General features: G+C 48.1%; 1 protein-coding gene across 1 annotated transcript in view; it reads left to right on the forward strand.

The window, feature by feature from the left end:
* CEMIP (cell migration inducing hyaluronan binding protein) overlaps window positions 1–27,407 on the forward strand; it is a 65,097-nt gene that overhangs the window by 15,001 nt on the left and 22,689 nt on the right. The window contains exons 9-15 of the mRNA XM_003784582.2: window positions 476–608; window positions 1,347–1,538; window positions 13,712–13,887; window positions 15,645–15,854; window positions 23,415–23,620; window positions 24,246–24,315; window positions 25,477–25,605. Of these exons, the coding sequence (XP_003784630.1) occupies window positions 476–608; window positions 1,347–1,538; window positions 13,712–13,887; window positions 15,645–15,854; window positions 23,415–23,620; window positions 24,246–24,315; window positions 25,477–25,605 (1,116 nt within the window). The remainder of the gene's footprint in view (window positions 1–475; window positions 609–1,346; window positions 1,539–13,711; window positions 13,888–15,644; window positions 15,855–23,414; window positions 23,621–24,245; window positions 24,316–25,476; window positions 25,606–27,407) is intronic.

Here is a 27,407-nt window from a genome sequence, read left to right on the forward strand (position 1 = left end):
GAACACAGTGAGTCACTGCTCAGGATGCTGGTTGTGGTGATGCAAGTGGTGAAAAGTAGCTTCTCCGATCCCAAAAGAGCACACACTTGTGGGGCGGCACCTGTGGCTCAGGGAATAGGGTGCCAGCCCCATATGCCAGAGGTGGTGGGTTCAAACCCAGCTGTGGCCAAAAAAAAAAAGAGCACACACTTGTTATGACACCCCTTAAAAGTTCACCCTGACATAAGCAAGAAATCACTGGATTGGATATCGAATACTGTAGGACTCTAGGCCAGGTAGTCCCAAGACTTCATACTGTCTTTCTTGTGACCAAAATGACTTCTAGCTATTGGATAACCATTTGAAGCCATTGTAAATAGTTTTTGCAGTGGGGACAATTTTAGACTTGTGAGTATATGTTTAGAACATTAATCATCACCTTCCTTCTTTGTAAAAGAAAAATGACTTTACTCTGTAATCTCCATGTCATTCCCAGGCCACTACAGTGGATGGAATTAACCTCAGCACTGAGGTTGTCTACAAGAAAGGCCAGGATTATAGGTTTGTCTGCTATGACCGAGGCCGAGCCTGCCAGAGCTACCGTGTACGCTTTCTCTGTGGGAAGCCTGGTAAGCAGCCCCTTGCTGGGGGCAGAAATGTTTCCATGGCTCCATCCCTTGAGCCGCCAGCTGCCTCTGGGTGTATCAGTGACACAGTGCTCCTGATGGAGGGCACTTTTGTGACACATGAGCAGGGAAGGGTCCTTGGGGTTGGCAGGAGACAGCAGAACCCCACCCTGCCCCTAAGCCTTTCAGGAAGGGGAAGGGCCTGGTCCAAGACAACCAGAGTGCAGATGGGTGGAGCTGACCTCCCCTGCAGAGATGTGCAGCCCTCTGCCTCTCTGGGGACCATTATTTTAAACATGATTACCAAGGTGCTTATTAGAAAGGGTTGGAAATGGTTGGTTTGTGTTCAGAAGCACTTGGCCATCTCCAGAAGGCAGTTATTAAGGATGGAAGTTCTTTGGGGGGAGAGGTTTATGGCTACTGTAAATAATAGTTGAGAGGAACTATATTTGTTTTATATCTTGAGCAAAGTGGGTGTGGTGAGACAGCCACATTTAACTGCAGCTAAGAAGTTAGTGGAAAATTCCCCTGCCCAGAGCTAATGAATGGCTCTTTTCTGGTAGGGTTTTTGTTGACTTCAAAAACCTGTACCAAGACTGGGATGCAATGAGCCAGTGATTTGGGTTTGGGATAGGCAAACTTGCATTTACTTATTTAGGGAGGGGAAGGGAAGAATTGCACAACCAACAATTTGCCAGGAGCACAGGGCTATTTCTCAGGCCTTCCTTTTCCGGCATACAGTGAGGCCCAAGCTCACAGTCACCATCGACACCAATGTGAACAGCACCATCCTGAATCTGGAAGACAACGTACAGTCATGGAAGCCTGGAGACACCCTAGTCATTGCCAGTACTGACTACTCCATGTACCAGGCAGAAGAATTCCAGGTGCTTCCCTGCAAGACCTGTGCCTCCAACCAGGTCAAAGTAGCAGGTAGGACTTTCATGAACTCTGCCCAAGATGGGATGAATCAGAAATTGTTAGGCATAGATTAAAGTCACAACAAAATCTGTATCAGTTAGCTATGGCAATACTAATGCTGCATAACAAAACCACCCACAAAATTCCATGGCAAGAATTTATTTCTTACTTATGCACCTGTAGGTTGTTTAGGGTTCAGCTTCTCTAGAGTGATCCTGACTCTAGGCTGAGAATTGGGTTCAGGTCAGCTCCATGTGACTCATTCCTCCCAAGACCTGTTCTTCTCATGAGAAAGGTTGAAAGCTCCTAGAATGGTGAGCAGAACCACAGGACTATTGAGGCATAGGTTTGGAACCAGCACATGCTCTTCCCTACATTCAACTGATGAAGCAAACCATATGATAAAGCTCAACACAAATGGGATGAGGAAGTATCAAGACAGAGGGGAAGGAGTGAATATTAGTTAGACAATAATTCAATCTACTCTACCACAAAACTTTATATCTCTTTATATAACTTCAGGTTTTTCTTTTCTTCTCTCAAATATTGACTTTGAAATCTTGTAATTCATATTGTGTGAGGTTACTGGAATCACAGATCATTACAGGTAAATAGAGACCTCAAATATAATCCAGATCTTAGTAGGGGGAACTATGTATCAGTTGGGGTTCTTTGAGGGTAAACCACAGAATCCAACTCTACTATCTTAAGCAAAAAAGTAATTTATTGGGTAGCTATTCCACTTAGAGAACTAAAGCAAACAACCAAGCTGCAAAAGAACAAGGAACAGGGAGAGTAGCTTCAGGGATTTTGGTAGCAAGAACTAAAGGGCAGCACCCTTAGGGAATCCCTGTCTTTAAGAACCAGGCTCAGTCCTCAGACAGAATGCTTAAAAGTCACCTTCCAGGAAGAGAGTATCTGATTGGGTAGATGGCCTGTGTGCTTGCTGTTGGGCTAGGAAAGGCAAGAACCTTCATGACAATTCTTCCAAGACTGGAAAACATGGAGAAAAGGTCATTCTCCAAAGAAAAATGGTGATATATTACCAGAAAAATAAATTAGGAATCAATCATCTCAGTCACATAAATGATACCACTCAGCAGTGTGAAGGGCAACTCTGAATGCTGTTTTATGCAAGATGCTTTTTTTTTTTGGACACGGAATCTCACTATGTTGCCCTTGGTAGAGTGCTGTGGTATCATGGCTTACAGCAACCTCAAACTCTGTTTTTTTTTTTTTGCAGTTTTTGGCCAGGGCAGGGCTTGAATCTGCCACCCCCAGTATGTGGGGCCAGTGCCCTACTCCTTGAGCCACAGGTGCCATGCTGCAACCTCAAACTCTTGGGCGAAAGCAATTCTCTTGCCTCAGCCTCCCAACTAGTTGGGACTACATGCACCCACCACAAGGCCCGACTATTTTTCTGTTGTAGTTGTCATTGTTGCTTAGCTGGCCCGGGCTGGGTTCATACCTGTTAGCTTCGGTGTATGTGGCTGGCGCCATAACCACTGTGCTATGGGCGCTGAGCCCCAAGATGCTCTTTACCTGGTATTTGCAGGACTCATAATATGCATGGGGAAATGCTCTTGGTCACATTCTATGAAGAATAGAAGGAAGGCATTTTGGGGTGGGTTTTTTTTTTATTTGTTTTTGTTTATTTTTTTGGTAGAGGCAGAATAGCATAAAAAAGCATGAAGAGCACAGACTCTGGAACCAGGTATCTGGGATTCAGTTTGTACACAGTTATGATTTAATACAGAAAAAAAAAAAGAATGGCAGTTATTGGCCATTTAAGTTAACTTAAACAATTACATAACTTCTTTTTACCTCATTTTTCTCACCTGTAAAATGTAGACCATGATCATAACTACTTCATGAGATTGATGTGAAGATCAGATATGTTTATATGTGTGTGAGGTACTTAAAATAGTGCCTGACACACAGTAAGAGCTTAGTAAACACAGCTGCCATTGTTATTAGCATTAGGTGCAGTAATTTAGCAACAGAATTTAAAGATAGGAAGGGACATGGTTGGCAGGCCAATGGCTGCACTTTGCATATCTTATAGCTGATCAATTTTACTCTTTTGGGACAAGAAGGAGGATGGCATTGCAGAGGGAGGAAAGCCAACTATTTCTTCTTCTTTTTTTTAAATTGTTGGGGATTCATTGAGGGTACAGAGAACCAGGTTACACTGATGGCATTTGTTAGGTAAAGTCCCTCTTATTATTATATCCCACCCCCAAGAGGTGTGTCACACACTGGGACCCCTCCCCCCTTCCTCCTTCCCTTTCTCCATTCCTTCATTCCCCCACCCCTCCCCACATCCTAGGTCATTAATTGTCCTCATATCAGAATTGAGTACATTGGATTCTTGCTTCTCCATTCTTGTGATGCTTTACTAAGAAGAATGTGTTTCAACTCCATCCAGGTTAATACAAAACATGTAAAGTCTCCAACATTTTTTAATGGCTTCATACTATTCATAGTATTCCATGGTATACATATACCACAGATTGTTAATCCATTCCTGGATTGGTGGGCATTTAGGTTGTTTCCATAGTTTGGCAATTGTAAATTGAGCTGTAATAATAGTCTAGGGCAAATGTCCTTATGATAAAAGGATCTTTTTTCTTCTGGGTAGATTCCCAGTAATGGGATTGCAGGATCAAATGGGAGTTCTAGTTTGAATTCTTGGAGGATTCTCCATACTTCCTTCCAAAAAGGTTGTATTAGTTTGCAGTCCTACCAGCAGTGTAAAAGTGTTCCCTTCTCTCCACATCCAGGCCAGCATCTGCAGCTTTGAGATTTTGTGATGTGGGCCATTCTCATTGGGGTTAGGTGATATCTTAGGGTGGTTTGGATTTGCATTTCTCTTATAATTAGGGATGATGAGCATTTTTCATGTTTGTTAGCCATTCATCTATCTTCTTTCTAGAAGGTTCTATTCATCTCTTTTGCCCATTGATATAAGGGGTTATTGACCTTTTTTAAAATGTTGATTGATTTGAGTTCTCTGTAAATCCTAGTTATCAAACTTTTGTCTGATTCATAATATGGAAATTTCTTTCCCCATTCTGGTGGTTGTCTATATTTGCTTTGGTTGTTGTCTCTTTAGCTGTACAGAAGCTATTCAACTTAATTAAGTCTCATTTATTTTTATTGTTGTTGCAATTGCCACTGAAGTCTTCTTCATAAAGTCTTTCCCCAGTCGGAAAACTTCAAGTGTTTTCACCATAGTTTCTTCATGGATTTTTATTGTTTCATGCATTAGATTTAGATCTTTTATCCATCTTGAATTAATTTTAGTGAGTGGAGAAAAGTGCAGGTCCAGTTTCAGTCTTTTACATGTGGTTATCCAGCTCTCCCAGCACCATTTATTGAATAGGGATTCTTTCCTCTGGTGTATGTTCTTGTTTGGTTTATCATAGATTAGGTGGCTGTAAAATGTTAGTTTCATAACAAGATGAATAAAATTCTACCACACTTATCTATAATCTCAAGAAATGTCAATGGATTGAATTCCCCACTGAAGAGGCACAGGATGTCTGATTGGATAAAAAAGCACAAGTCATCCATATGTTGTCTGCAGGAGACACACCCAGCCTGCACACCTAGATTCAGGGTTAAGGGATGGAAAACAGTATTCCAAGCAAATGGAAATTAGAAGAAAGGAGGAGTTGCAATCTTATTCTCAGATACAAGCAGATTCAAAGCAATTAAAGTTAAGAAAGACAAAGATTATCACTTTATACTGGCCAAAGGAACAATACAACAAGAAGACATGTTGATTTTAAATATTTATGTACCCAATTTAAATGTTCCCAGATTTATGAAACAGACCTTGATGAGTCTGAGCAATATGATATCCCATAACACCATAATAGTCTGAGACTTTAATGCCCCTCTGACAGAACTAGACAGATCCTTTAAACAGAAACTAAACAAAGATGCAAAGGACTTAAATGTGACCCAGAACAAATGGGATTAATAGACACATACAGAACACACCATCCCAAAGCAAAAGAATATAATTTTTCTCGTCAGCCCATGGCACATACTCCAAACCTCAGCAAAATTAAAGGAATAGAAATTATACCTTGTCTCTTCTGAGACCACAAGGCATTAAGATAGAACTCAACTCCAACACAAATGTTCATCTCCACACAAAGGCATTGGAAATTAAATAACCTTATGCTGAATGATAGTTAGGTTCGGGAAGAGATAAAAGAGGAAATTGTTAAATTCCTCAAACATAACAACAATGAAGACACAAGTTATCAAAACCTGTGGGATACAGCAAAAGCAGTTTCTGAGAGGAAAATTTATTACACTAGATGCCTACATTCGAAAAACAGAGAGCACATCAACAAATTCACAAACCATTTTATGGAATTGAAAAAAAAAGAGCAATTTAATCCTAAACCCAGCAGAAGAAAAGAAATAACCAACTTAAATCAGAGATTAATGAAATTGAAAACAAAAAAATCATTCAGAAAATTAACAAAACAAAAAGATGGTTTTTTGAAGAAATAAATAAAATAGATAAACCTTTGACCAGACTAACTAGAAACAGAAAAGTAAGATCTCTAGTAACCTCAATCAGTAATGACAAAGGGGAAATAACAACAGATGCCACAGAGATACAAGAGACTCTCTCTGAATACTATAAGAAACTCTATGCCCAGAAATTTGACAATGTGGAGAAAATGGATCAGTACTTGGAATCACACTCTCTTCCTAGACTTAACCAAGAAGAAATAGATCTCCTGAACAGACCAATTTCAAGCACTGAGATCAAAGAAACAATAAAAAATTTCCCAACAAAAAAATGCCTGGGTCCAGATGGCTTCATATCAGAATTCTATTAAACCTTCAAAGAAGAGCTTATTCCCATACTGCAGAAACTATTCCAAAAAAAATTGAGGAGGAAGGAATCTTCCCCAACACATTCTACCAAGCAAACACCACCCTGCTACCAAACTAAAGAAATTCTGAGTGTGCAGGGAAGGGACTGAGGGCAAGCCCTGTGGACATCCACGGAAGACTTCCTATCTCTGCATTTATAGGGAGGCACCAGGAGAAGCATGTTCCTAATGACTGTTAGACCTGGCTCTTCACTGCGTGATATCTGTGTCCCCCAGAGATGACACATGGTGGACAACCCTCTGGGATGTCAGCTGTTCCTCAGGACTCTCAGCATGAGTGGTGTTCAGATGATGAGCTGATGTTACCACTCCCTGCAAGGTGATCCATGGGCCTGGGGCAGCCCCAGGGCTGCCTAGGAGGATGAGAAGCCTGACATTTGCCCTGGCCTGGGTAGAAGTGGGAGGAAGCAGCCCTGGAAGAGGTGCTCTGGATGTGTTCAGACCAGCCCCTACCTGCACACCAGGTTGGGCACCCGACACCTAAAGGAGAGATCTCACTTTGAGCGGTGTTGACAGGGCAGCTGTGGTGCTAAGGGTGGCTTTGAGCATGTCAGGTCTGGGTGGTCAATAGGAGCGCTGCTCCTTTTGGTGGCATTTGACCAGCAGGGCAGGCTGCTCCTTGAGGCCCCTGAAGGCTGCACAGAGGATGAAATGGGACAGTCCCAGACTTGAGCACCAAGGGAGGGAAGAGTGAGTGGAGAAGATGCTAGACTCCCTGGAGACCCAAACTCCTTTGGCTCAGCACTGCCTGTATCTGTGTCTCAGCAGCCCACACCCCAGCCTACCTCCTCCTCCCCTTCTCCCACCTCCTCCCCAGAGGGGACCATCTGTTTTACTCTGCTTGGCAGCTTTGGAGCCTGAGAAAACAGTGCCTCGGACATGGTGAGCACCCTCAGAAGAGCCCCAGGCAGCCGATGTGTGTGTGTACACGTATGTATGTGTGTATATGTGTATGTGTGTGTGTGTATGTGTATATTGTGTGCATGTGTGTTTGTGTATGTGTGTGTAAGTGTGTTGTGTGTGTGTGTATGTGTGTATTTGGCCTGGGGAGGCTCACACTTCTACTATTCATCCTCCAGCCCCTTCTCTGGGTATCCGTCCTTGCTGGATGGAATGCAAGGACTCCACTTGCTTCTGTCTTTCCTATGACTTCCCCTCCACTTTGTTAGAGTTCCCTTCCCAGGCTGGCTGCAAGGAGGCACACATCCTTCCCGGATGCTCCTTCCTCATTGCCCCCAATTGCAGCAAAGCAAATAGTACTGTTTGCATTTTAGAGGCTTTCTGACAGGAAAGAGTAATGAAAATGTGTGAATCATGTAAAAAAAAAATTTCAACATTTTGCCAACCACAGTATGATTCCCAGCATGTCCCAATGTGGCCATTAGAAAGCCCTGCTTGATTTTCTGATTGTCATCACCACCTCCCCAATTGACCGTACACCCCACATGTTGCTAAGTACTGCCACTACCCATTAGAAGTCACATGAGTGGAGCTCCCTGTGATACTCTGGGTGCTTCATAAACTGCCGTGTTCATGCTTCATGATAACGTGGTGCAGTGGGGCCTGATGTTTGCTCTGTGGCACAGATGAGGAGACTGGGTTGGTGAAAATTAAGTGTCTAGACTCATGTCTTCTAGTGTGGTGGCCACCAGCCACATATGGCTACTCATATTTAGTTAAAATTCAATAAAATTAATAATGTTATTCCTCAGTCACAGTAGCCTGGTTCCAAGTGTTCAGCAGCCATCGGTGGTAGTGGCTACCACACTAAACAACACAGAATTCCTTCATCACAGAAATTCTGGTTAGTGGTGCTGGTGTCGGCCAAGCCAGTCCACACCTGAAGGTTCAAACTCAAAGCCAAGGCTCTAAGGCTATGCATGTGGCTGCATCCTTCCTCCACGAAGGCCCTTCATCTCCAGCTGGAGATGACTTCAGGGTTACCCTGGGGAACTCTGTAGTTTAAATCTGTCCCTTCAGGACCCTCCAGCCCGAGTCCCTCTGGGCCTGCCTGCACATCTGATGGTCTGACAAGGCCAGGCCTTGTGTCCATCTCCACCCTACTTGCAGTCCTGCTAGGTCTGAGCTACAAATGCATGTGTGGGCTCTTTCCATGAGAAGTCCTTGACCCCAGGGTGCTCAGATCCTGCCTGCCCTGGAGTGAGGGCTCTGGGGGTGTGGGATAGGGGATCTTGCAGGGTAAAGCTAGGAAAAGTTAATATTTGCACCCTGGGTGGAGGGCAGCTGCGGCTCCCCACCAGGGTGCTAAGACCTTTCTGGATTATTTGGGATGTATCTGGCTTTTCCCTGGCTGGGCTTTTTGTGTCAATGCTTGGAGAAGGAAGGGAGGGTGGGCCAGTAGGAGCATTCAGTAGGCAGAATGGGATGTGAGTCAGCTCGGTACACCGCTCCCCTCAACAGCCATCTGGGAGTGGTCTGTGAATGCAGCAGCAGGACAGATAAACTGGCTGTCGCAGCTGGTGATGATGGCCACGGATCTGCAAAGGTCCTGACAAGAGCTCCTGGCTGGGGGAGACTGTGAGACTGAGACATTCTTGCTGCTCTTGCTCTGATTTATGTTCACTTGGCTCATGGATCCATCCACCCAGATGTCACTCTTACATCCTGCCCAATTTTCCCCATGGAACAAAGAAAACCACCAAATCCTCTGCTGATGGGGTGACGACACTAGTGGTGGGTCCAGGCTTCACTGGGGGCCATGCCAGTGCTGGCTGCATGTGTCACTTCTGTTACAATGGCCTCCCATCATGTGCCGGGGTGGTTTTAAGCACCAAGATTAACTGTCCAAGACAGGATCCCCCAGAAAGGCCCTGTGACCACTCTCAGGAGCCACTGGTCAGCGTCCTGCCTGGACACTGTATTTTAAGGGGGATGTATACGAATTGAGAGAATACCCCAGGGTGTGTGTACTGTGCAGGGTGTAAGGAGACTGAGGATGTGCCACCTGTAGGCAGGAGGACTTGGCCTGGAGTCTCAGCTCTGCTTATATTCACTTGGCTTACAAGAGGAAGCTGGGCGCTGCAGGAACGCTTGGAAGGAAGGGCCATGCTTAGCCTGGCCAGGCAGAACTCCAGTGAGGTGCCCTGGATTTGCTCCTTGGACAAGGTGGAACAAGGCTGGCCCAGGTCAGGTAGCCACACAGATGGAAGCTCTGGGAGGTAAAATGGCAAAGCGTATTCAAGGAAGGATTACAGTGTGGTCTGCTTGGGGCAAGGCATGTGTGCAAGTGACAGGCAATGAGCCCACAAGGAGCAGGGATTGGGAGGTTTAACTCACTGACCCCTCAGCCTGGCAGGGAGGCAGCGGAGCTGCTCAGAGCTGCCTGGGAAATCCCTGTTGCTTTCTGTAGCCTGGGCCCTCAATATGCCCCACCCTTTGGGGGTCATCCCTTTGGGAAGTTTGCCCTATACTGAGCCTCTCAGGCTCCTTGGGGGCCCCTATCACTTGCCTTGGGCAGTTTCTGGCAGTTCTGAGCTTCCTCTGGGGTGCTGGGAGTCAGTTCTTCCTCTGCACCCTCCAACTGCCTGAGGGAGCCTTGCTCAGTTGAAAAGCCTTGGAGAGTTCTTCTCGGCACTGTCCGGAAAGGGCCCATTTTTACTGACCTTTACCTGCATGGAGCATTGAACTAGGGAGATTTGGGAGACCAGGAAAGGCAGAGAGGCAGAAGGTGTAGAAAATTCTTTGGTCTTTGTATTGATTGCCAAGTTCTTCCACGGACAGAGAAAAAGCAGAGAGGGAAGATGTGTCTGGACAGAATTAGACGTGCAAGAAGAGGGATGCCTGTGTGTGACCAAAAAGAGAGGTGGTGGTGGCAGATGGCAACGCAGGACTGTGCTCTGTGAGAGGATAGGGAAGGATGGTTGCTTAGGTGGCACGAGCCTCTGAGAGCGGTGTGGTTTTGAGAGAGCACAGTGGCCAACGGGAACTATAGAGCAAAGTCTGCCATCAGGGGAGTCTTGCGGTTGGTGGGGGACAGAAACAGCCTCAACTCTACTACCTTAATCACTGGGAGGAGTCTGGCGAGCCCGAATCAGGGTGCACATGGGTGGATCCTGAAGGCACAGTGCTGGAGGCCACCTGCTCCCGGGGCCCTTGCAACAGGCACTCTTGAAGAGACAGCTGAGTAGCATGATCTTGTGGCTGTCTGGAGGGAACCTGCACACATTGAAGATAAGATGCCAAGTTCAGCCCATGGAGTCAGAGTCAAGGGCATGTGGAGGCCGGGGAGGGACAGGTCTCAGGCCTTCACGGACTATGGCCAGTGAGTCGTGTCATGGAAGCATTAAACCAAAGTGCTGGGGTGGGAAAGGTGCAGGCTTACAGTGCTCATGGTCAGAGAGCCTCGTGTTGCCCCCCTGCCTCGCCATCAAACCACCAGCCCGCCCTGAGTACCATCCAACCACCTGTTCCCTCACATGGGAAGTCAAGGGGCTGGCTTAAGAGACTATAGAAAGCCTTTCTATTTCTCAGGCTTCGTAATTAGATATGATGGTTATCAATTTCCAATATGTCCTTCAATAAACGCTTCTCTGGACTTGTCTCTCCCAGACTACTGAAGGCTCTGCCTTCTGCCTGGTCCCCCTGAGCCAGTGGTCACTCAGAAGCCAGCACAAAGCCCTTTTGGGGAAAGATTCTGCTCCCCAACACTTGAAAAGCCACAGAGTCCACTGCTGGGAGACCAGCCAGGGGTGGAAGGAGAGGCTTCCTCAGGGATGGCCAGAGGGAACCCTGCTTCTGGACTGTACAACTGTAAAGGCACATAATCCTCTGATCTGAATGAGAAGCCATGGTGGGGCACTCCACAGGACAGGGCTCCCACATGCTGCAGAGTGGGCTTGTTTCAGGTCTTCTCCTCTGGCTGATGTCACGACCCTGGGTGAACCAGAGGCTTGACTGTCCCCAGCATGGCACTCCCACCTGACCTGTTTGGGCAAAGAACTTACCTTTGATATCAGATATGTCAGAAAATAAGAGCACATCACAGTAAAACTCTTTGTAAAGTTAATTTTTAATGCCTAAAACTTGTTAAAGAAAGACTCTGTGGCAGGCTGAACAGTGGCCCACAAACACGTCCATGGCTTAATCCTCAGTACCCACAAATGTTACCTTGCGTGGTCACAGGGACATTGTAGATGTGATAAGTTAAGATTCTGGAGATGGGAGATTGCCCTGGTTTATCTAGATGGGTCCAGTATGATCACAAGGGTCCCTACAAGAGGAATTCAGGGAGGTCAGAGTCAGAAGAGAAAGCAACGTGATGACAGGAGTGAAGATTGGAGTGATGTGGGATTAGAGGGAGAAAGGAGGGGCCAGGCCCACGGGGAGCCACTGGAATCTGAAAGGGACAAGAAGCATGTTCTTCTCTGGAGCCTCCACCAGGACCCTCCTGCCCACACCTTGATTTTAGCCCCACATGACCCATTTTAGATTTCTGATCTCTAGGACTATGAGAGAATGAATTTGTGTTAGCCAGTAAGTTTGTGGTAATTTGTTATAGCAGTGATAGGAAATGAATACCAATTACAAACTGCTTTTTTTCTCAAGTTTGCCATGCACCAATTTCACATCTTGAATAAGATGCTTCAAGGAAGCCACCATGTCACTGAGTCTGCAAAATTCCAAAACAATAAACATCCTTAGAAATACTTGCAGGATGTGTGCTGATGGAAGGGGCAGGCAGGGGTCAGGTCTCTGTGGTCGAGAGAGCAGGGCAAGGTCACTGGAGTGGGAGCTGCTTAGGGCTCATTATAACTGTGGCCTTCACATGTGGAACTGGAGGCTGAGGCAAATGCTCGGTTGCTGAAGTCAAGGTCACAGGGAAAGCCAAGTGGTGTGGGTGGTGTGGTCCAGGCTGCAAATCCACATGGGAGATTGTTGCTCTCTGTAATTGCATCCTCAAATGGAAGAGATACATCTGTAAGCCAGGTCAGCAATTTCAGCAATGAGCCAAATTTAGGACCAGGCTAAGATCTCTTTATTCCACTAAAGAGTTTGGGATTGTTGTGGGGGCAGAATTTGGGGCTGTAAATCAAAGACAGTTCTGAAGTTTGAGCTCCTGTCACCCTGCACCTTTCCTAAGAGACATTTTCTGCACAGAAAGAGGAGGGACCACATTTGGCAAAAGATTGAGCACTGTGGTGGGAGGCAGGTAGTGGGGAGGAGGCGCAGTAGGCAGGGCAGACCACAAGTTCAGGGACTCTGGCCACAGCCGGAAAGAGACTGTCAAGATCCAGCAGTGGTTGCAGAGTCCAGGAAAAAAGTCTTTTGTGTGTTAGTTTCTTAAGGGTAGGAAGGCCTAAAGAAGTTTGAAAACAGAATGTGAGGAGCCAAAATGGGGAAAGTATGAAGCCATTAGAGGAGCTGAGCTATTGGCGTCCAGGTCTTATGAACATGGTGGGGGTCTGGGGAGCCGGTGCCTGAGAAGAAAGGGCATCCCCTGCTCCAAGGCCAGAGGGACAGAGTGAGGTGGTAAGGAGGTCAGCACAAAGTAGGGCTCAGCCTCCTATCCACATGGTACCACTGAGGCACCAGAGCTGGGCCTTAGTGGTGGACACAGAAGCTCTGATCTGGCTCTTTCTGGAGCCCCAGGATGTGGATATGTGCTTTACGTGCATGAGTCTGAGGAAAGCAGAATAGGGATTTCCTGCTGTAATGAAACGGGAGAGTGAGGCTCTGCTTTGCCTTCTTGAGAATCCCAGCTGATAGGCATTCTGGGGTGCCCTCCAGAGAATGGGCTTCTCCTCTCCTGTTGCCCTGTCATCTCAAGGGCTGGCTCCTGTCTGTGAGGGTGAGGCTGGGTTATTAGGTCCCAGGAGGAGGCAAGAGGAGGAGCAACCCAGAGGTTACACTTAGTACTTCTCTTCAAACCCTGTGGCCACACCCAGCAGCAAGGAGTCTGGGAAATGTCATTGCCTTGGGCAGCCATGTGTCCAGCTGCAACTTGGGGGAACCTGGTACTGACAAGCCAAAGTGGGGACATATATTAGGGGGTAATTAGACATTGTTGCCAAGAGGTTCAGACTTAAGCATGTATGGCTGTGAATCCCAGCTCTGCATGCAGGCACCTGATGTCACCTCACTGGGCTGCATTCTAACATACACTGGGACCAGGGGTCATGAGGACCACCATGCACACAGGGATTGGCGATGAGTAAGCAGCAGCATGGTGGCATCTGGCAGGGGTTGGGACACAGTGGGCACTTGGTGCCTGCCCTCCTACCTTCCCCCTTTCTGCCCTAGGGAAACCGCTGTACCTGCACATCGGGGAAGAGGTGGATGGTGTGGACATGAGGGCTGAGGTCGGGCTTCTGAGCCGGAACATCGTGGTGATGGGGGAGATGGAGGCCAAGTGCTACCCCTACAGCAAACACATCTGCAACTTCTTTGACTTTGATACCTTTGGAGGCCACATCAAGGTATGGGTCCGCCTGGTTGAGGCCATCATCTCCACCAGGAGAATTCCCATGAAGCCAGACTGCAGGGGGTGCTTTTTGGTAGGGATGGGGCTGGGGGAACAGGAAGTGGCTCAAGGACAGAGCACCTTCCAGAAGACTTACCCATTAGCCGTCTATGTGGCAGAGGCCACACTGCTTCATCTTTGCCTTCAATTCCTATCTTCATTATTTAATCCTGATCACGTTGTAAAAGAACTAGCACTTAACCCACAAAAAAGTCACATTTCCAATAGATCCATTGCAACACAGATAAAACAATTAGCAGTGGGGAAGGACCAGAAGTTGGAGCATTGAATTGACCTATGAGTTTCCTGGTGGACAGTTAGGGCAAAGGCAAGATGTACTGAGCTACAGAGTTCTCACGGCATAATAAAGAGAAATGAAGCTGGTCACTGGGCTCACGATGTCCTAGTATTAATTTCAAAGAGTACTAAGTTCACAGAGGAGTTTCTTTTGCATCTCTATACAAAGTGCCTTTACCTGGTACCCCATATTATAATGCATAAGACATCTCAGAAGTTCCTCATGTGGCCATTGGTTTCAATGTTGACAGCATAAGATTATCTGAAGCTTGTGGAAGGCAATTCTTGTACAGCTAAAACCATATATTTTAAGCATAAGACTTTTTGGTAACGTTAACCAAAGAGATGAAGAGAATAAAATTTACAGAGTTCACAGTAGGTGACCTAATGGCATTTTATGTGAGATAATTCTTTGTCATGCTGGTCTATCTTGCCGAATTTCTATCATCTCTGGCCCTACTCATTAAATGCTGCCAGCGTTCCCCAGGCATTGTCACCACCCAAACCACTTCTGTGCATTTCTAGTCATTTTCTGGGGGTAGGGTGGGGGCAGGGGTGACAGGCACTGTCCTCTGTTGAGAAACGCATTGTTGAGACTGAAGCAAAAATAGCAGGTCTCTGCTACACAGCTGAGAGCAGTCCCTGAGTGACCAGGTTAGTCCTTCTCACCAAAACTAGACCTTAGACTCATTCTCAGTGAGTTAGTATTCCAGAGCAACCAGAGTTAGCATTCCAGTTATACTTATTTTTAGAAGGGATGATTAGTGTGCCAAGATCATCCTCTGGTAGACGCTGGCTGAAGCAGACTTTCAACAGAACTGGTTTTTAGACGGTGTTCTCATGGTGGTCTCTGTGGGGCAGGCATTCCATGTGGTCAAATGGCCTGCAGGGAACTGAGAGGTGAGCTTGCAGGGCCTCCACCACTCACACCACCAGAACCTGGGCCTGTGCAGATTCCAGCATCAGCGTCCTCTTTCTCACCACCAGGAGAAGGTCTTGGATGGGGACCATGGCACAAGCTCTTGGTGCCCTGTGGATGCCTAGGGCTCCTAGGGCCTGTTTTACTCCAGCTTCCCGCTGGGTTACCCCAGAGCTCTCCCTTTCTTATCACACCAGTGGCTTAGGGGGCAGGAAAGGAGGGTCTAAGTGAGCCCCAGCCATTGCATAGCCCTTGTGAACATCTAACTGCAAGCAGCCTGCTGCCTTGCAGCAAGCACCCTCTGTCTCCCTGGATGTAAAAAGGGCCAGACATCCTAACCCATAGGCAGAGAATATCTTTGATTTCCTGAGTCCCTGGGTGGGGACTAACAAAACACTTTGAGGACAACACCTCTGCATTTTCAGGAGGTAGGACCCAGCCAGGGGCACAGGAAGTGCCTCTCCGGCTTCTTCTGACTCCTGGCTCTCCCTCTCCAGTTCGCACTAGGGTTTCAGGCTGCACACCTGGAGGGCATGGAGCTGAGGCACATGGGGCAGCAGCTGGTGGGTCAGTACCCAATTCACTTCCACCTGGCCGGCGATGTGGATGAAAGGGGAGGCTACGACCCGCCCACGTACATCAGGGACCTCTCCATCCACAACACGTTCTCACGCTGCGTCACTGTCCACGGCTCCAACGGCCTGCTGGTAAGCACCTCTTTCCCTCACGGAATGCAGGGATGGGCCCGGGGATGGTTACCACTGAGAGGAGTTTGGGTCTAGACCCTTAGTCCAGGACCACTGGGCGCTGAACCATCCTTAGCTCAGGATTTTTTTTTTTTTTTTTGAGACAGAATCACACTCTGTTGCTCTGGGTAGGGTGCCGTGGTGTCACAACTCACGTAACCTCAAACTCTTTGGGCTTGAGCCTCTTGCCTCAGCCCCCTAAGAAGATGGGACTACAGGTGCCCACAATAACACCCAGCTAGATTTTCTATTTTTAGTAGAGATGGGGTCTCACTCTTGCTCAGGCTGGTCTCAAACTCCTGAGCTTAAGCAATCTACCCACCTCAGCCTCCCAGAGTGCTAGGTTGACAGGTGTGAGCCACCGCATCCAGCCCTTATTTCAGATTTTAGAAAGATATCAACTAAAAATAGGTCACTAACCAAATAGGAAGGAGAAAATCAGGGTGTATCCTTACCAAAGGCCCCAAGCTTCAGAAACAGGACAGCAATTAGTTTGTAGTTTACCATGGTCGCCTGAAGCCCAATTTCTGCTGTGCCTCATTGGATTGATATAAAATCTGGGGCTCATTCTGTGGCCACACAGCATGACTGATCAGCCAACTACAGGCGAGGGGGATCATGCAAAGACTCTGCTGTGGTCTCCGCCCAATACATTTGAGGTAATGGCAGCAAAAGGTCCTTTTCTTCTGTTGAACCAAGTATTCCTTCAGAGCAGGCTCTGCTGGGAGTAGTGTCCTCATCACTGGGCCTGTGTTTTAGGGGATGGTCTTGATTTCCACAGAAAATTTTTACACTAAATCTATCCTTTCTCTAAAGGAACTAAACGTATATCCTCTACAAACTTCAAAACCAGACATGACAAAGTGGCACCCTCCAACCCGAGTCCAGCGGCCAGATGTGTTTTGTTTGGCTTAGCCAGTGTTTAGAGAAACATCTGATAATTTGTATGCCAAGTTGATAATTTTACACTAAATTGAACTTTCTATAAATGAACTACACTTATATCCTCTATAAACTTTAAAACCGGATATCACAAAGTGGCACCCTGTAAGCTGAGTCCAGCGACCAGATGTGTTGTGTTAGGTTCAAATGGTATTTAAAGAAACATTTGAATTAGTTTCCATCGTTCAAAAATTAAGAGATTCCACATAAAACTCTGGATCTCAGGCTTCTCTGGAGAAGCAGGACCATTTGGCAGCATGGGTCCCACCTTCCTGTGTGGTGACAATGGCTTGGAGCAGCACACAGCCACACAGAGCTGGTGTGTTCCCCGTGTTCACTGGCACATGGTGGCCTCTTATGTTACTGTCCCCCAGCTGGTGCTACTGCTTCCATTGGCTGCTGGCCCCCATCGACATTTGAGCCCATGACCTCTACTTTAACTCTTTCCAATCTTATTTTTCTGCCACCCACACACACAGCTCTTATTTACTTGGGACAGGAAAAAGGTTGGATTACTTCTAATTATCCTACAGTTTTAAAAGAGAAAAACATAGATGTGAACTCACCCGATGATTTCACTTATCTATTTTAGGTTTCATAAGATAATTAATGTGTTTTTGTTTACTTTTGTTTATAAAACACAACAAAAAATCATCTGAGATAGGATGGGAAGTGTGCCAGGGAGAATCAGCCTCCCCAGGCAGCTTGTGGTGCTGGGAAGCTGAGGAGGCTGGTGTATACCACGAGCAAAGCCACTTTACCTTCTGTTTGACCTGCTCTTCTGTCAGAAGGGAGTGCCTATTGTCTCTGTGTTTTAAATGCTCTGGTTTAAAACCTCCCACTGAACACAGAGGACAGAGCATGGGCTCAAGGGTCCAAGGGCCTAACCTATGGGTTGTGAGCTGTGGGATCAAGCTGCTTAATGTCTGTGAACCTCAGTGAGCTCCTCAGGCAAGCAGGAAAATAAGGCCAGACACATAGGGCTACTGTAAAGATCAAGGGGAGACCCAAGTGCCCTGCCTGCTGGGTTTACATGGAGGTGCAGGCCACATCCCAGGGCTGATTCTTCTCAGCAGGTGGTAGGAGGGCTGTCCTGCAGAAGCTGCTGGAGATATAAGATGTCTTTCAGGCTCAAGGAAGAAGCAAGTGAGAATGTCTTCTGGCTGAAGCTGAAAGGCAACTCGGGATTTATAATATATTTGGAAGGTCAAGGGTACAGCAGTACACCAAGCTTGGGCTCTGGTGCCAGACCCTGGAGTTATAATCTGGGTTCTGCCACTTGCTAGCCATGTGATGAAGGCCAGCCCTTGTACCTCTCCTGGCACTACTTATCCTATGCAGCTGTTTCCAGGTTTGAGTGAGCAGAGGACGTGACAAGTGTGAAGCCCAGTGCCTGGGTCACACTCAGGTCTGTCCTGTTCCCTCCTGTGATTTGCAGAACAAATTCAACGAATGTAATGACAACATTGTCACTCAGGATGGTGACTGAGGTCAGTACACATGGTGAAAAGAACAGGTAGGTGGATTAGGAAAGAGAACTGGCCTGATTGAGTCTTTGGAGCTCTACGTGCTCAAACACTTATGCTAAAGTTTTGTCCACAAATTCAACTTAAATTTGCCTACATTTAACTTTAGAAAGAGAAAGCTATTAAGATTACTGGAAGCCTGACATCCCAGGTCTGGATTTGCTTGAGAGGAAGCTGTTGTGAATCTCCGGGTCATCACATACACCCCTCTGGAGTGTGGATGGGAGCCTGTGCTTCCCCACCCCCTTGTGGTGGGACCCCGGGCAAGCTGTTTAACCTGTCAGGCCTGTAGTAACCTCACGTGTGCTGTGGGGAGTGGGACGGTTGCCCCTCAGAGCTGTTCAGTTAGAAATGTGTGTGTGATGTTTTTTGCTTTGTAATAGCAACCCTTCCTCGATCAGTGTGCCCAGGTCTTAACCCCAGGAATGGGCTTGCAGGGGGAGAGGTAGGCAGGGGACTGGGGCCTGAGACTGTAGGCCCTCAGGGGCACCCAGAAGGGCAAGACTGAATGTGGGCACCCACCAGGGCTGTAGGCTAGCAAGAGGCTGGGAGAGCTAGCCCATGTCTTTAGCTAGGAGTCTGAGTTCGTGAAGACAGGCAGGGGTCCAAGGGATACGTGAGGCAAGAGGGAAGATGGCACATGAGGTGTGGCCCACAGTGGAGGATGCCTCATGGAACCTGGGACGACTTCTCAGAACCAGAAAGCCCTTGCCACCCTGCAGGCTTCTGTTAGAGAGCACAGTGTCCGGGAGACCTGTGTTCTAAGCTGCCAGCATGACCTCAGGGACAGATATTGTCTGGGCCTCGGTTTCCTCCTGTGTATAGTGAGGATGATGATAGAACCAACTTCAAAAGATAGAGCCCGATGATGTATGTGACGTAGTCAGCTAAGATGTTAAACTGTTCTCACCACGTGTTTTTCTGTGTGCTGTGTACACATCACTGGCTCTGCGTGGTAGAAGGAGGTGTCCTAACAATAAAAGAGTGGTCTCAGTGATTAGATGAGCTTGGCAAACACAGTGAGGGCCTGTAGCGAGAACACACACTTAGCTTGGATTATCCTAGTGATGCTGGAACTAATTTAGCCACAGAGCCTGACTCCACACAACTTTGTGTCTCACAGAGCTAGTGTTCTACAGAACGGCTTGGGAAATGCAGCTGTGATAGTGATAATGTCCACGTTGGCCTTCCAGCCTCAGTGGGTGGCACCAAAGGCAACAGTAAGAAATGAAGTAACAGTCCCCTCTGTGGACCAAACAATTTCTCCTGGACCGAACCCTCCCCTGCCCCCAACCTGCTGGTTGAGTTCCTGCCTCCTCCTCCTTGGGTCCTCCCAGCCCCTCCCCACCTCTTCTGAGCTGCGGAAAGGCTCATTCCTTTCCTTATTAGGCAGGGTCATTCCTTGTCCAGTCCCCTCCCTAGCTTCTATCTGCATATTCAAAAACTCATTAAGACACTCTGCAAACCAACCTGGTGCTGCCCTCCTCCAAGGCAACCCTGTGGTCAACAGTTCCAAAACATTTTTTAAATAATGGCAGAAGCTTGGAAAGTAGAGTCTTCTCTTTAAGGTGACTGTATTGTTATTAAGTTTCTCACCGTTATGAATAATATCACACCCACCTTAGATGGCAGAAACAAGGAAAGTTCTTTCCTGTTCCTGTTTGTTTATTTTAAATAGAAGTTTCTTTTACTTGCTGTGTGCAGGTTAAAGGTGTAAGTTATTACAGCACGGACATAAAAATCTGTCCTGATTGTCACTGAATGGTTCCATTTTAGACACAGTATCCCCCATAATTACTAATATCACCCCCTCCACCCTCAAAAATGTTCTGGTTCAGACCATAACCTATACAAATGGGCAGCCGAATTGAAACAGTCCCTGATGGCTGTTTCTGGGTCGTTTGATCACCAGGCAAGCTCAGGAATTTTCTCCTTCACCATCTCATGCCTAGACTATACCTGACAGCAGTTGAAGACTTAAAGCAGCTTTCAGGAATTGCTTTCTTGACTGCCAGACATCAGCAGAGAAGAAGATATTTGAAAGAACAAAGGGAAAACACAATTCATGCAAGAGAACCGCAGGGAGCTTACATATTCCTTCTGGAACTGGCTGACCACCTGTGATCGTGTCTTTCTGCACCTGTTCTCTGTCCATATGTATCTATATAATATCTATCACCTCAAGCTAGGTCACAGCTGAAATGTTTAATTCCGGGAAATTCTAAGTAGGAGCAATCCTTAGAGCTGGAAGGAACGTGAGACGTCACTCTGTCACTGGGGACATTCAGGCAAGTCACACAGCCAATCTGCAGTTGAGGAAAGACTTGGTCTTTTGTCTTCTCCTCTCAGCCCAGGACTTTCCTTGGTCTTATCTTGTTTCTCTCTTGACTCGATGTGCCATCCTCACCCCACCCCTAATGAGAAGAAAGAAATGTAACCCAAGGGGAGAGGATTTTTTCTTTCTGGCACTGTTGAGTGTTGATTAGCATGCAGGTTATGGAATCAGATAGGGAATCAAAGTCCTAGTTCAGTCTTTTTGCAGAGAGGTGACAGGGTAACTTTCTACGTCTCAGTGTTGTTTATGGAATGATACCTGTAATAAGGTTTAAATAAGGTAACATGCAAAAATATTTGACACCCAATAAATAGTAGTTATTTTTCTTTCTGATTTCAATGAGGCTTTTTTTCTCCACAGTCCATCTCAAGGATCTTGGAGCAAATATCTCAGGCATTTGTTAATTAAAATAAGTATGTACCTAACTCACTATTCACTTAAGTTCAGAGAAAGGCTCCCCAAAGTGTGACCCAGGCAGTGGGGCAAATGAGTGCCCCAGGTCCCAGCATCGAGTCACAAAGTGCCCTGGGACACTCCTGTCCTTGCTCTGGGCCTCAGTGCCTCCTCTGTAGAAGGAAGGCATTAAACTTGATTTCAGACGTCCCTGCCAGCTCTAGCAGCCCATGTTTCCTTGCCTTTTCTTCAGTGCTTGTCTGTCCCGGCTATTGATAACAAACTCTCATAGCTCACAGGGAGAGGAGCAAGCCGGCCCATTGCCACCCTGAAGTACTTACTGGAGGGGTGACTAAGATGCAGGATCGTGACCTTGTCTATCGTCACAGACGAAAGGAGGAACACTTTTGTAAGAGAATAGAGAGCTTGCTTGAAACAGGGAGGCTTGTTCATTTTGATCCTCCTTTATATAGTAAATGGACAGTTAGATAACCCAAACCATGGCTTTGCGCATATGGCTTGTGTAACCTTGGGAAAATCACTTTACTTTCTCTGAAAAACAATTCATTAGAGCAGCGGTTCTCAACCTGTGAGTTGCGACCCCTTTGGGGGTCAAATAACCCTTTCCCCTTTCACAGGGGTCACCTCAGACCATCGGAAAACACATATTTCTGATGGTCTTAGGAACCAAGACACTGCCCCTCATGTGTGGGGGTCACCACAACATGAGAAACTGTATTAAAGGGTCGAGGCATTAGGAAGGTTGAGAACCACTGCATTAGAGGATTACGTGAGCTTTGAGAGGCCACTCCAGCACTGGGACATGAAGGGGTCTGGTTTGAGAACACTCGTAAAGGAGGCTGCCCGGAGGTGCAGAGCAGGCAGCCGTCATATGGAAGTGCCTGGAGGAATTGGGGTGTTGACCCCATATCAGTGCTTCTCAATCAAGGTGGATTTTATCACCTTTCCCGCCTCCGGCCCAGTGGAATATTTGGTAGCAAATGTCTAGAGAGTTTTTTTGGTTGTCACACTAACGGGTGCTCCTGGCTTCTGGTGGGTAGAGGCCACGAGTACTGCTGAAGACCCCAAAGTGCTGAGAATAGCTCCTCGGCATGTAAGCAGTGCCAAGGAGGAGCTGCTGCTGGGCGACATGTGGATTTTCCAGTGTTTTGCATGGTGGCAGGTACTTAGGAGTGTGGGTTGAACTGATGTCACAGGGAAGCAGGAACTGCCAGGCTGCTCCAGTCAGCACCAGGTGGGGGTGCCGGGTGTGAAGTAAGTGAGTGTCTGTCCCCACTGCCCACTGTGAGAGCTCACCTCATGGGGTAGTGTCTAGCAGAGGCAGGGTGCCTGTCAGAAATGTGTGATCAGTGTAGGGAGGAAGGGCTCAGGCCGGGGGCTCCTAGGCCAGTGTTTTTTAACCTTTTTTTTGTTTGTTTTTTTAAATCTCATGGCACCCTTGAACCTATAGTTAAACTTCCACAGCACACTTAAAGAATATACTTACTATGCTTTGAACTTCTTTTAAAATAATTTAATTAATGATCTTTAAAAATTTTCATAGCACACCAGTTGAAAATCACTGTCCTAGGCCTTTAGAATTCTGAGAGTGATGAGTTCAGGGAGTGGGACCCACACGGGCTCTCAGAGCCCATGCTGTTCAAGTCTATCATTCTCTGGTGGGGAGACATGACTGAGGAAAGGATAGGAGACCTGCTTAGGATCCCCGCCCTGGTTGGGTGAACTGCTGAGCCTGCACCCTGGTCTCTTAACACCTATTCAAATGTTCTTTCTGCTTCCCACACTGACTCTGTGATTTCAAGAGGGAAATTGAAGAGCTGGAGTTTGCACCTTCCAGCTTTCAGCCAGGATAAGCACTGTTGGTTTAATAAAAAGTGCACTTGGCCCAGCTCAGGGGCTGCTGCTAGGGAAGTTCCCTTGCTGCTCTTACTCAGGGGGTCCCCTCTGCGGAGTCCCCTCCTGGTAGGTCCAGCTAAGCCATGCTCTCCATCACAGTAGGCTTACATGGCGAATCCGCAGTTTCCTCTGGGACTCACCCTTCTCACTTAGAGCATCTTGTCCCCTTTCTGCCCTGTAGAGCCTCACCCCCAACATTTCCAGCTAGAAGAGACCTTAAAAAGTCACCATCCCATGCTCCTGCCCTGCCGTTCCCAGGCCCAACACCTGTGGCAGTATCATCTCACACCGCAGGGCTCCTCCCAGGGCCTGGAGTACAGCTACTCCTATATAAAGCTTGCAGAATGAGTGAATGAGCCCATGAGTATTTGCATATTCAGTGAAGTGTCCCTGTCCTGACTCCCGCAGATCAAGGACGTGGTGGGCTATAATTCCTTGGGCCACTGCTTCTTCACAGAAGATGGGCCAGAAGAACGTAACACTTTTGACCATTGTTTGGGCCTCCTTGTCAAGTCGGGAACCCTGCTCCCTTCTGACCGTGACAGCAAGATGTGTAAGATGATCACAGAGGACTCCTATCCGGGGTACATCCCCAAGCCCCGGCAGGACTGCAAGTAAGTGCCTCCTCCCCTCTGTCTGTGCCCCTGTGCCACTCGGGGCCTGTGCGTGTGGGACAGGTGTGAGCACATTCCCACAGCCTCTCAGCCAGCACCTGACCTCGTACTGCGGGCTCTGAGTGACTTGGGCCTCACAGCCCGTAACTGTGAGTCTTTTGCCTCCTTTCTCAGTTTTTCTCCTGTGTATCCTTCTTGTCCAAAGAGGACCACTGTTCTCATCCTTGGGGCTTTTCCTGATGCCACACATGCCCCCTCGGCACTCACATGTGCACATGAAGGCCCCAACCACACTCGCCCTTTTCTGGACACGAGAAAGAGACAGAGAGACAGTGAGAGTTCCCAGTGTGGCCAGCCTTCTGACTCCAAGGCCCCTCCTTCAGACATGGCTACTTTTCTGGGTACATCTGACTTCCATTTATCTTAGAGCTAATCCCAGGCTTCACTCACACATGCTTCTACCTTAAAGACCCATGCCCTTTTCAATTGCTGAACATTCTTAAACTTAAGCCCCACACTGGGTTGGTGACAAACTGGGTTTCAGAAGGACAAATCAATAATTACTCAAAGCTCTGAGGGAGCCTCTTCAGACCAGTTAATACTCAATCTTTGCCCCTCCCTGCAGTGCTGTGTCCACCTTCTGGATGGCCAACCCCAACAACAACCTTGTAAACTGTGCTGCAGCAGGGTCCGAGGTGAGCAGAAACAGCCCCACTTTGTTGAAAATGAAGGAGGGGGCTGGGGCCTGGGGGCTGGGAGTCCACTGAGGCCAACCTAGAAACAGGTGCTCTGAGCCCCGAGTCCAGATATCCATGCACCCAGGCTTAGCTACGTGAACAGAACAGGTTAGGGGGCAAGTGGGGGCTCCTTTGGACCTAGTTTTTTTGTTTGTTTGTTTGTTTGTTTTTGAGACAGAGCCTCAAGCTGTCCCCCTGGGTAGAGTTCCCTGGCATCACAGCTCACAGCAACCTCCAACTCCTGGGCTCAAGCGAATCTCCTGCCTCAGCCTCCCAAGTAGCTGGGACCACAGGCACCTGCCACAACGCCCGGCTATTTTTTGGTTGCAGCCATCATTGTTGTTTGGCGGGCCCCGGCTGGACTCGAACCTGCCACCTTAGGTGTACATGGCTGGCGCCTTAGCCACTTGAGCCACAGGCACCGAGCCTGGACCTAATTTTAAAATGACAGCTAGTGGCCACAGCTAATGAGTGGCTGAGCACTTAATGTATAATAATAGTTATTATTAGAATGAAATTATTTTAGCTTAGTATCACATCAGCTTTGTAAGCTGATATAACTTGATTCTTGTATCAACCTGTGGCATAGGTACTATTATTACCCTCATCTGATGGGGGGAAACTGAGGCAGGAACAGCTCATGTGCCCAGGGGTACCCACAGCTGGGAGGTGGTGGCTGGATCGGAGCCCAGCATCCCGTCTACTTAGCCTCACACTGCTGGCCTCCCATGGGACCCTGATGGGATAGGTGCTCTCTCTGGGACTCTGCTTCCATATCTGGGGAATGGAAGATAAAGGTGGGGAACATTCATGAAGTCCTTCCCTCATGTGTCAGGAGGAAGAGTGTAACCCCTACAGTGACACCCCTACCCACAGTTAGGATCCCAGGTCTGTTAGAGTAGGACCCTACGTAGGGTTTTAACTGGCAGGGTGGACCCACAAATCATATTGATCTCAGACTTTTCACTGTTTCCTTTCAAGAACTAGGCCACATGGAAGTGTGCTGGGAGTGGGCAGCAAGGGCCTGTCTGGGCAGTGCGGCCTGTGGGGTTGTCCTGACTGGGAGCCCGCTGGGGCTGAGTTCTGTGACTTTCTTTACCCTCTGCTCTCCTCCAACAGGAAACTGGATTTTGGTTCATTTTCCACCATGTACCGACAGGGCCCTCTGTGGGCATGTACTCCCCAGGTTATTCAGAGCACATTCCACTGGGAAAATTCCATAACAACAGAGCACATTCCAACTACCGGGTAAGTCTTTCCAGACTGGCCTCTCCAGCCAGCCTCTTGGTCCCCCTTCCCAGGGCTGTGGATGATTAGAGCCGAGACAGCCACTCAACTACAGCTGGGAACAACTGATTCTTACCATTGGTCTCGAAAACAGAGCAGCCTTGTGAGGGCTCCCGGGCCACTGGCGGCTCTTCACAAGACTCTCCTGTGGTGGTTTCCACACAGGCATTGACTTAGCATCTAGCTGGAGACAGAAGCAGCGAGAGCCGCCTTCACCCCAGCTGACGGCTGATGTAAAGAGAGCTTCTCTCAGCCTCCCCCGAGCTGAGCCTGAATTTGATTTGCAATTCACTTGGTGGGGATGGGTGTAGTGTCCAGGATGAAAAGTTAGGCCTGACCCATGTGCTGAAGAAACCCAGGACGTGGTCCTGAAGGAAGGGGGAGGCAGCACCAGAGAGCTCTCCATGGCTCCCTCTGGGCTGTTTCTCTGCAAATGGGTTGCTCCATGGATGCAGAGCTAAGTAAGCAGATGGGGAACAGGGGGTTCCTGCCTCGCCTTCATCCACTCTGCGACATTTCCTAAGAGCCTGCCGTACGTCCAGCACCAACCTCAGTGCTGGGAAAACTGGGCAGCGGGGCTGAGCACCGAGAGGCCTGGGATCTCAAGCCTGGTTAGGAACCCCATCAAGGGCAGCAGCCAAGACTGGAAATGGAGCTTGGAGTGAGGCTGAGCCCAGAGATGCTGCCCTGGGGGCAGAGGGTGCGGACCGTGTCCAGCCGTGTATAGATAGACTTCCAAGTGCTATGGCTGATGGTCAGTTCCTATCTCTACTACCCCAGTGGAAGAAGCTGAGGCTCCTAGAAAGGGGATGGCTACATTCACAGTCAAAAAAAAAAAAAAAGTTTGAGAAAGCTCAACTCGGGAGAAGCTCAAAAAGAAGAGATGCATTCTGTGGGCAGATCTGTGCCCACCCCTGGGATGTAGGTGGGGACAGGGCCCAGTAAGGGGAATGAGCAGGGAAAGGAGAGAGCTGGGCAGTGTCACATCCCAGAAACTAGGAAAGAGGACAGTTTTGTGGGGCAGTGGGCAGATGTGTGGAGGGCAACAGTGTCACCTGACAGAGGTGGATTCTTGCAGGGCCTCAGGGCATTTCTGAGGCTGTCAAAGCCTCTGGGAGCTGTCTCCATGCAGAGGTGCTGAGGTCGTATTGCCATTGAGGGGCGGGGGAACAGCGGAGAGGATGTGTGGGGTGCTTGTTGAGATGCCCATCTGCCCTCAAGAAGCCTTTGTATGAGCAGAGGAGGTGGCCACATAGTACCCAGAAACCTTGGAGAGGCTGGAGGAGGCAGGAAGGTGGAGAGAGGGTTTCCAACAAAGAGACGGTGAAGGTGCGGGTGGGTCTTGAGGAGGGAAAAGAGCAAAGAGGAACCTCCAACTTAGCTGATTGGATTGTCTGAGTGAAGGAGGGGGCCCCATCCTTGGTGTTCATGCCCAGGAAGCCTTGACTCCTGCCCACAGCTTGAGGGTCCTGCCCCAGGGCTCCTTGCCTGGGGTGCCTTATTTGTCTTCATGGCCACCCTGTGAAATAAGCATTTTGCATGACTGAGGCTGAAGGGGTGAAGGGGCTTGCCCAAAGTCATAGTTCATGAGAGTAAATCTGGGAGTGGACTGCACATCTCTGAGTCCAGGGAGGAGGGAAGACTAAATGGTGGCCTCACTGGGCAGCACTGTTCAGCTGCTTCAACTCCCACCAACCCATGATTGACAGCGTGGGCACCCCTGGAGCCAAATGGGAAAGCCAGGATCTCCTGTCAGGTCAGGT

The sequence above is a fragment of the Otolemur garnettii genome, unplaced genomic scaffold (genome assembly GCF_000181295.1).
Source record: "Otolemur garnettii isolate 467f Iridium unplaced genomic scaffold, OtoGar3 scaffold00011, whole genome shotgun sequence".
Lineage (NCBI taxonomy): Eukaryota > Metazoa > Chordata > Mammalia > Primates > Galagidae > Otolemur > Otolemur garnettii.